This window comes from Belonocnema kinseyi, chromosome 5 (assembly GCF_010883055.1).
Source record: "Belonocnema kinseyi isolate 2016_QV_RU_SX_M_011 chromosome 5, B_treatae_v1, whole genome shotgun sequence".
NCBI lineage: Eukaryota > Metazoa > Arthropoda > Insecta > Hymenoptera > Cynipidae > Belonocnema > Belonocnema kinseyi.
Window position 1 is genome coordinate 44,775,222 of NC_046661.1, and position 10,383 is coordinate 44,785,604.

The window sequence follows — 10,383 nt, forward strand, 5'->3', positions numbered from 1 at the left end:
GATATTTTCGTCGTGTTTTCTTTTCCATTTCCTGATTAAATCTTTCATCGTTAAATTCGGAGTGTTGGGGATTGTTGAAGGTAGATTGGGTTCTCGACCGAAAGTTAATTCATAAGGTGAGTATCCTGTGGTTTCATTCTTCATAGTTTTAATAACAAAGTTTACCTACTTTAGATTTTCATCCCATTCTTTCGAGTTTTCTTTACATGCGGTTTTAATTAAATTTGTTAACGTAGAATGCATGCGCTCTATATTTCTATTTGATTGAGGATGGAAAGCAGTGGTTTTAATGTGTTTGATTTGTAAAGCCTTTTCAAACTCTTGCATCATGTCAGATATAAAGTTTGAACCTTGGTCGGTTAATATTGTTTTCGGAGCACCGAAAATATAGATACAATGTTCAATTAAATTTTCTATTATTGTCCCAGAATCAGTTTATTTCATTGTCATTAATATTGTGTACCCGGTCAACCTATCTTGGAGACCAAGCACGAAGTTGTTTCCATTCTGCGTTACGGGCAGTGGTCCGTAAACGTCTAATGCAATTTTATCATTAGGTTCCAGCGGTACTTCTGGAAGGATACTTTCTGCTTGGTTTTTTATTCGAGTTGTTTTTTCAAGTTGACAAATAGGGCATTTCTTTACGTATTCTATTACGTCTTTGTCGATTCCCGTCCAGTGTCCGAGTTTACATGCTTTGTCAAGAGTTTTGTGTTCTCCCAGGTGTTCGTTGTGCGATTCCTTCATGATGCTTTTTCTTTCTTCTTTTGTTAACTCTCTTTTATTGGAAAAGCAAAGGTGAAGCATATAATCGGGGTGACTTGAGGAGATGTATTTCATCATTTCTTGCACTGATTATTTTTCTAGAGAAGTAACCAGGGTATCGTTTACCGTGATTCGTATTATACTGTAACCTTTATTTTTTTGTTGATTTACTATTTCCGAAAGGAATGAAAGCCATTCTTTTTCGTTGTATTTTCCTAAATCAGCTTTGTTAATTTCTTTCCAAAGTTTGCCTGGACCGTTTGGTTTTAAATTTACACTGCCTACTGGGTCCTTTTTCCACTATAAATATTTACCATAGAGTTCTGTTGATATATCTTTTTTCCTTAGCGTCATTCGTTGGTCGCGTGGTACGATTTTATCTTGAGTAATTACAAGAGCGTTGGATATTTCTACATCAGGTGATGCGTCTTCTAAATTTATTGGAAACAATCTTGAGAGACAATCCGTAACTTTGTTCTCTTTGCCTTTCACATATTCGATCTCATATTTATATTCCTCCATTCTTAAACGCCAACGTAGTAAGCGCGAGCTGGGGTCTTTAACGTTGTGCAGCCAAACGAGTGCCTTGTGATCTGTTTGGATTTTGAATACATCTCCCAATAAATATTTTCTTAATCTTTTCAAAGCCCAAACGATTGCTAGACATTCTTTTTCTGAGGTCGTATAATTTTCCTCGACTTTATTTAAAGTACGAGAGATGAACAAACATGGGTGTCCGTTTTGGGAGAGGACTGCGCCTAAACCATGATTTGAAGCGTCGGTGGTTAAGGTGAATTGTTCTTTGAAATTTGGAAATCTCAAAACAGGTGCCGTTGTTAACGCATGTCTCAAATCGTAAAAAGCTTTTTCACAATCAGTTGTCCAGTCGAATATAGTTTCTTTCTGTGTGAGTCGGGTGAGTGGTCTGGCGATAGTTGAAAAGTTTTTAATAAATTTCCTATAATATCCAGCTTAACCTAGAAAGCTTTGAACATCTTTTACATTTAAAAAATTTTTGAAATTCTTTACTGCTTCTACCTTTGCGGGATTTGGTTTAACACCTTCTGCAGTTATTAAGTGCCCAAGATACTCTAATTCTGGCTTTAAATATTCGCATTTCGTTGGTTCCAATCGTAATGCTAAGTTTTTTACTCTTTGTGACACAAGTCCTAAATTCTCATTATGCTCTTGTAATGTATTTCCGAATATGACGATGTCATCTATATAAGCGAAGCAGCTTTTTCCTATCAGGCCTCTGAAAGCGTTGTCCATTAGTCTTTGGAAAGTCGCGGGAGCATTTTTTAATCCAAAAGGCATTCTGTTATATTCAAAATGTCCCTGGGTTGTTGAAAAAGCTGTATATTTTTTACTTTCCTCTTTCATCGGAATTTGGTGAAAGCCAGCACTCATATCGAATGCTGAAAAGAATCTAGCTCGGCCTAATTGATCTAAGATTTCATCGATCATTGGGAGTGGATACGCGTCTTGATCCGTATCTTTACTTATCTATCGGTAGTCAATCACCATCAGCATTTTGTTTCCTTTTTTGGGAACGACCCAAAGTGGTGAGTTAAAAGGAGACTGTGATGGTCTGGTGTTTTTATCTAAAACTTCTTTCGTTTCTTCAAGAGAGAATTCCCTGTGTCTTTCAGGCAGTTTATGAGAACGTAGATTGATTACTTTACCAGAGTTCAAGATAATCTCATGTTCGGTTAGATTTGTACACGGTAGTGGTTCGTATGATAAGGAGAATACTTCCTGATAAATAGTTATGAGTTTCTTTATTTTTTCTTTGATCTTTGGTTCGAGATGATTAATCTTGGAATTTTCCAACACCTCTTTTATTCGTTGGAAATTTCCACTTGCGTCATACCGTGGGTCCATTGGTTTTAAGTTAACTGATTGACTACGCGATGTCATTATTCTGTCGAAATTAACTGTACTTGGAACTTCAACCGGTTTGCGCTGGTAGTTCAGATATGGTATCTTTAGTTCCTGGTTTCGTATCGCATAAAGTCCATCGGGAATTGCACTGTGATTTTCAATCCATACATCCTGGTCTGTTTCTTCTAATTTTATTTTGCAAATTGTTGCAGTTTTACCTTGCCTTGTCCGATTATTCCTTCTTCTATGCTTGGAAAGTCGGGCTGTACAATGTGAAAGAGATGTTTTTGGTTAAAGTAATTCATATAACATGCTTCAGTTGATAAATGTTCATCGTTTCCATTGAAAATTTTTTGTTAAATTTAAATCTTGGTACGTCAGGTATCAGGTGCTCTTTTACTATGTTTATTGCCGAGCCAGTGTCTAATAACAATTTATATTCTTTTCTTAGTCGTTTTCCTCGGATAGCTCGTAATTCTCCGCATGTTGCAGAGATTCGGCTGAGTCCTGATAGCTGTTTTGTTCCGCCCATTCTTCCAGTGTAATTTCCTCTTCGTTTTTCTCTTCCTGTGTGGGTATATCTGAAATATCCGTTTCCTCTTGTATCTGGTAGACTTGCGATGGTTGTTTTTGATATTGGGCGGTGGGAAAACCCTGCGGTTTCATCTAACACTGTGATGCAAAGTGACCATTCTTTCCACATTTATAACAAGTCAATTTACTTTTGTCTATTTGTGGTGAACTTGTGGGTCTAAATCCCGTTGTATTAGTAGACTGTCTAGGAGGTCAAATCGGCTTATTAAACACTCTCTGTACCGGTCTGTATTCAGGAGCTGATCTGGTGGATTGTAATTCTCTAAGCCACATTTCGGATTCCATTGCATAATTTAAAGCTTCTGATATGGATGTTGGCTTCAAAGATTTAACTTGAAATCCTATTTCCCTTTTTAGGTTTAACAAAAATCTATTAGTTCCTTCCTGCTCTTCTATCTTAATATGCATTTTCCCCTCTGGTGACTTGGTGTACTGAGCTTGGACTGCATAATTGATTTCGTTCATAATTTGTCTAAATCGGGTAGAGAAACTTTGAACGGTTTCCGTTGAGCCTTGCTTACATGCCGCTAGGCGACTCTTGAGTGCTGTGATTGAATTCGTTTGTTTTTGATCCTGCCGTAATGCTTTATAAAGTTCTTCGTATGTGTTTATAGAAATGAACCTAATAGCGTTTTTTGCCATTCCTATTATTTTTTGCGCTTTTATGAAGGCTAACAGGAGATTAGGTCGTGTACATTGCGATCCAGCTAACTGGATTTGTTTAATAAAGTCTTGGACACCTATGTCACTTTGTCCATTTAAAATAACTATGGCTTCCAATATTCCTTCCGCTGAGATAGAATCATCTAACTCTAATTGTTCTTCTTGTAGCTTTTTCAAATTTTCTCTCAATAGTTCCGTATTTCTTTCTATCCTTTTTTCTTGTGCTTCCTCGTCCTTGTCTTCCGAGATGAGGTTAGATTTATCTGTTTCTATTTTCCCAGGTAAACCTATTTTTTTGCTAATTTAAAAATTTCTTGTTGCCTACTCTCGTTCTCTTTAATCAAAATCGCGGTGTTTCGAAACTTCTAATGCACTGTCGATATCAGTATCTGTATTATAAAAAAGCTTTGGATTTCTATAATCCCTGAATTTATATTTATCCAGTACGTATGCTTTTGAAACTCGTAAGTTTTTGTTTAATACAATGCAGTGCGGTGGATCATGCTACAACAATCAACTGATTACAAAGTAAGTTTTCAATTTTGTTGAGGGGTGGCAGGGCTCGCGAGCACGCGGAGTATGCCACACCTACATCTCGAAGCTCTGCATCGCCGAACAGTAAACTAACTTTTGGTTTTCTGTTCGCCTCCTTCCTCAGACAGCAAGGAGGACTTAAACTTACTATATTGAGATTTGTTTCACGATTTATACCTAACCATACAATTACAAAACTTACAGTTATTCTGTTCTTTTCGCAATAGTCGAGGTGAAGTCCGTGAAGCTGCAGTGACGGCTATGTGGAACGTGAATCGGCTCTGCTGATGTATCTGCTGGCTGCTACTGTAGTTGAGAGTTTTGAGTTTCACAAAATAACTACTCTACGTAGTATAGGATCTACTTAATTCAGTCTCTAATTTCAGTAGATATTTATTACTTCTCGAGTACGAGGTTCCGTGGATACTTCGGAGTCTAATTCTTTTCTTTTTGATTCCCCAGAATCCAAAGTCCGTCTCAGAGATTGCTCTATTTTGATCCAGTAATCCGTAGAGTTATTGTTCCTGATCGTTTAGCAGCAATCCTAGCAGAATCGCCAAAATGTGATGCCGAAAAGAGCCAAAGAAGTATTTTTTAAATATGACGCACCGATTCACGCGGTACGACTAACTTTATTTTATCAATGGTATAAGGGTACAAGTTAAGACTAAGAATACGACTAACTCGCATGAACGGGCGGCCGCTTTACATACTAGATGGATAAGTTGCGCTATCGCAGTGATAGCGTTATCATAACGATAGCGTCTTCCGTCTTTCGTTATATGAATGAGACACAGTCTTAGATACTCCATGAATGGGATAGGGATAACGATAGCGTTATTCATTACAACTTTTTCGATTCAACAATTTCCAATTCTGGACATAGCATCTTTTTTTCAGTATTTTTTGTCGTGCAATCGGAGAAGAGAGAAAAAAGGTATATCCAGAAATTGAACGGATTAACCGATTTAAAATAAAACTCTAGCCCACCCGTCGTTTCATGCCAAGACGAAGGCCCCAATATTCCGTTCACCATGAGTACACTCGTTGTGGCGGTTTTCTACTTCCCAGGCGCATAAAATGCATCAATTGTAGTTGATCTTACTACTTTATTTGTTCTCGCTACAAGTTTCGATGGTAGATACTACTTTCAGCTAGGTGTGTTTACTATTTTAAATAGTAAGCGTTACTACTACAATTGTAAGTCTTGCTATTAAATTAGTTATTTTACAAATAAATTAGTTGATGTTACTACGTCATATAATCATCATTCATATAATGATAATCATCCCGTTGGAAAGCTGAATTGTCACGATGATGTGTTTATACAAATTAGGATACCTTTTCACGGATGCCTGTTTGGAAGTATTCGTCTAGGTTCTCAATCAATCAAATTTGCCATACACCAACAAAGTAATTAGAAATAAGACCTATGAAAAATATTAATTCCATGATTATTCCAAAACAGGCCTCCGTAAAAAAGTTCCTTAAGCAAAGGCCGTAGAGGACGCCCTAAGGGTCTATACGATGCTCTTCAATATTTTTCACGTGTTTACATATTGTACGAAAAGGTTCAGATAAAATTGGCTATCATCGAAAACATAATGCGTTATTTCGATGCGAATGTTGGCAGCACTGCTCAGATGTCAGTTCTGCCAATATCGCCCAGGGGAAAAACTTGTAAACTTTACTACTTATATTTCGTGGAAAATAAATTGCTGGTAAATATATCTAATTTATTTTTTGTGACTACAGTTACTATCTTCACTAATATCCCTTTTCGGTTTTAAACATTTCCAAAAATTACCTCTATTTCGAGGTTGAGAAACCCCCGAAAAAATTATGAAATAGAAAATAGTACTAATTATAAAATAATTTTTCAGATTAACCCCGTGTCGATCAAAAAAATACTTTATTTTATTTTTGTAAGCTTTATTTTATAGAAAAAAATACAATGAAAAATGGCTTAATAATAAGGTGTATTTCCTATTTTTTTGGGGGTTCTTTTTTCCCCTAAATAAGTTGAATTTTTTTTTCATTTAAAAAAAACGAAAAGCGATGCTCACTTAGATTTTCAATGAAGAGTAATTTGATACCTATAATATATTTTTATATCTTTCCCCCATGTCGCTAACAAAGTCCAAAAAATAGGCTAAAAAAGCCTATTGTGACGTGATTATTTCTAATTCATTTTAAAAATAATTCTTTTATAGATAAACTATGGATTGCACAAAGAATAGTTAATGCCCAATATTACCCCATTAATAAAGTTTGGCTTGGTGGGACGCCCGTAATCAGTATTTACCATCCAGACGATGCACAGGTAAAGGACCAGTTTCATTATTTATCTCAAGTACAAAACAAAATAAAGAAATGTTGTTATCTAATTATTTAATTTTCCTTTAGATGTTACTTAGCAGCACAAAACATATTGAAAAAAGTATGCTTTATAAATTCCTGCATCCTTGGCTAGGCTCTGGCTTGTTGACTACCTCTGGTATGAAACGCTTATTTGCTAAAATTTTATGGTAGACAGTGTAAAAAAATGGAAAGACATGTTTATTTATTTTTGTATCGAAAGCGGTCATTAATTTTTTTTTTAAATCTTAAGGTGTCATCTTTCAGGTGATAAATGGCAAAAACGTCGAAAAATGTTAACACCAGCCTTCCATTTTGGGATTCTACAAGGTTTCGTTGAAGTTTTTGTAGAGCAAGGAGAAAACTTAGTCAATCGTTTAAAATCTAAGGGACCCTTAGTCATTGAAGACATTGTGCCGCTGCTAACGGAATGTACATTAAATTCAATATGTCGTAAGGATACATTTCTTACGATGAATGATTTGTTATTTATTCATAAAATTAGTGCTCATTCGTTAATATTATAATTATTATTCCAATATAAAACTAAGAAATTAGAATCGACACTATTTTTATTTTAAAAATAAAATCTTCGACTAAAGTAACAAGCTAATAATTTTATTTTTTTATAGAAACTGCCATGGGCACCTCTTTGCAGAAGATGGATACTCAAAATTTGTATGGAACTGCCATTCGAGAAGTTTCCGATAACTTATTTTTCAGGTACCTAATTTCCTTTGTTCACAAAAATTATAATTTTTACATTTGGAAAGACAAAAGCTAAATATAAAATATTAAAATAGGTGTCCGTATTAATTTATAATGTATTGGCTATGCTACACCACATATTATTTAAATTAAAAAGATGTAAGACAATTTGATCATTCAAAAATTTTCTTAACTCATTGCATTATATTCGTTAAATGTAAGTTATTAAAAAGACGAGGATTGTATCTAAAAATTGTGATTTTTTCTTTCTAAAAGGGCATTGAGACCATGGCTTCACTTTGACTGGCTATTCAATTTAACACCGACAGGAATAAGACAGCAAAAAGTTATAAAGATTCTTCACGGGTTTTCTAACAACGTAGGTTTTATACGTTTGTTTTAGAAGATTTTAAGGATAAAACAGATGCACAATACCATTTTATTTCAGATTATAAAAAACCGAAAGAAGAATCACGAACGCACGTCACACGAAAATGAAAAAAATTCTTTATTGACGAAAAATGATTCAGAAGATGATAAGTTTGGTGAGTTTTAGGAAAAAATAAGTACCTAAAATTCTTTAGTTAATTTTTTATATAAAAACTCTCCATTAGATTCTTTAAATTTAAGAAAAATTTGATTTCTAGAGAGGAAAGTTAGGATGGCTATGCTTGATGTTCTCATAACCGCTGCAAATGAAAATGCTGATATTGATGACACTGGCATTAGGGAGGAAGTAGATACATTTGTCTTCGAGGTAGATTTGATTTTAACTCAAAACATATATTAGACAAGTTATGAAATTTATGTTTTATCTTTTCCTAGGGACATGATACAACAGCGATGGGTTTATGTTTCACATTATTACTTTTGGCCGAAAACAAAAAGATTCAGGTAAGACAGAAGCTCGGGGGTAGCGATTCTACAAAATTAAACTCTGCGCCTGAAAGCTTGACGTAGTGAATTACGTAGAAGCGTGTACTTAACACAGTTATATTTATTTGAGAATAAATAATAAAGCTCTTAACGAGGTCATTTAATGAATAACTTATTTAAAATAGTACACAATTCAGAACTACATCCAAGACTCTAATACAAATTATAAACTAAATTTTGGGAATATCCAACGAAAAAAATCAAATTCTCTACGAAAATACTCTAGGGGACACCACCCTATATCCTACACCCATTAAAACATTCTTTCTTGAAATTTGATTGCTAAGATTAAAAAAATAAAACGCATTTTCTAAGAACAAAAGTCACCCCATTCGTTTCCTCTCAGAATCTCTCTTACATTACTTTTTACACAAGTATGTTACAACAAAATCTCAACGTTTGTGAATCTAAGAAAACTTGCTTTCTGGACAATTATTAAGCAAGCAATAGAACATCTTTAACAACAAAAAAGTTACTTCTTTCGTTACCTCTCAGAATTTCTGTTACCTAAATGTTCAAAGATCTAACAAGAAACTAGAGAAATCCACACAAATTTCTTTAATAACAATTTCTTACTAAGATTTAAAAAGCAAAACACATTTTATATCAACAAAAGTCATAATTCTCGATCCAAACATTTTTGAAATCTAGCAAACTTTCATTCATGAAAAATGTTTATCAAGCATTTCAAAAGATAATACCTTCACTAACATATAAGCTTCCTATGATGTAAAGATTTGGAAACACCAAATCAAACCAATCTTCGACCGACAATGCAATAATGAATTGTAGAAAATTATTTCTATCATATCATTTACAATTAGAAATTGAAAACTTGTTACAAATATTCAAAAATTAAGTCACTTTTCAAATTACTTTAAACATGGTTTATTGTGAATTATATCTGATGGCTCTATTAATAAGCATTTTGACCCACAAGAGTTAAGTCTCCGAAATTTTAAATATATAAAGCGTGAAGATTGTATCAAAAAGTTTGATTTACTGAAGAGTAGGTCTTTAATTTTCAATAGCGATATTAAAGATTTTAGATTAAATAGAGGTTTCAAAAATTTATCAAATGTTGAAATTGCTGATGAGGTTGCCAAAATTTTAGCTGTGGGTAACAATTTCAATGTTCCTTTAAATGCGAATAAAATTCCTCTTAATAATTTGATTACAAATATTGAAAATTCTATACAAAATATTAAGAAAGAGGATGTAAAATTTAATATTTGATAAACTGCTACTCAAGTAGTTTCAAATCATAAAAATATAAATAAAATTAAAAATTTAGATAAATCAGTCAAGTTATTTAAACGTTTTCAAAAAGAACATCAAGATTTAATTTTTGTAAAAGCAGATAAGGGTAATCAAACACTAGTTTCTTTTTAAAAAATAGTTGGGAACTTATAGATGTTCAAAAAAACGTTATTGTACCTAAAACTCACTCAATAATTTCCTCAGATGTTGTGTCGATGTTTGATAGCATTCCGCTTGATCTTGCTTTAGATTGTATCGAAGAAAAGCTTATCTTGAATCATACTTCAACAAAAACAACTAAGAATGAACTATTAATAGCTACTAGATTATTATTATTACAAGATGTTGAAAAAAGAGCTTTCGATTTATTAGATTTCACACCCATCTTGTATACAAGATATGTCGACGATATCATAGCAATTGTTCCTTCCGATAAAATTGACCTTCTTGTAAACGTGTTTAACAGTATAGAGGAGAGCATGAAATTCACTCATGAAATTGAAATACAGTCTGTCAAGTTAAAGCGTGGGTGGCTTTACTCGCAGTCGGTAACGTGTATCGACATGATTTTGGTGTCATAATATTAAGAAAAGCTCCCTCTTTCATGCTTTTTGATTTAACATTCAGTTTGCTTTCAATTCTCATCTTGTTACCACGTTACAAAAAATGAGTTCCGTATAT

General features: G+C 33.7%; 1 protein-coding gene across 1 annotated transcript in view; it reads left to right on the plus strand.

Moving 5' to 3' along the window:
* LOC117172678 (cytochrome P450 4C1-like) overlaps positions 1 to 10,383 on the plus strand; it is a 66,132-nt gene that overhangs the window by 40,736 nt on the left and 15,013 nt on the right. Inside the window, exons 2-9 of the mRNA XM_033360805.1 lie at positions 6,654 to 6,763; positions 6,847 to 6,937; positions 7,066 to 7,251; positions 7,431 to 7,521; positions 7,783 to 7,885; positions 7,955 to 8,051; positions 8,154 to 8,263; positions 8,332 to 8,400. Coding sequence (XP_033216696.1) covers positions 6,654 to 6,763; positions 6,847 to 6,937; positions 7,066 to 7,251; positions 7,431 to 7,521; positions 7,783 to 7,885; positions 7,955 to 8,051; positions 8,154 to 8,263; positions 8,332 to 8,400 — 857 coding nt within the window. The remainder of the gene's footprint in view (positions 1 to 6,653; positions 6,764 to 6,846; positions 6,938 to 7,065; positions 7,252 to 7,430; positions 7,522 to 7,782; positions 7,886 to 7,954; positions 8,052 to 8,153; positions 8,264 to 8,331; positions 8,401 to 10,383) is intronic.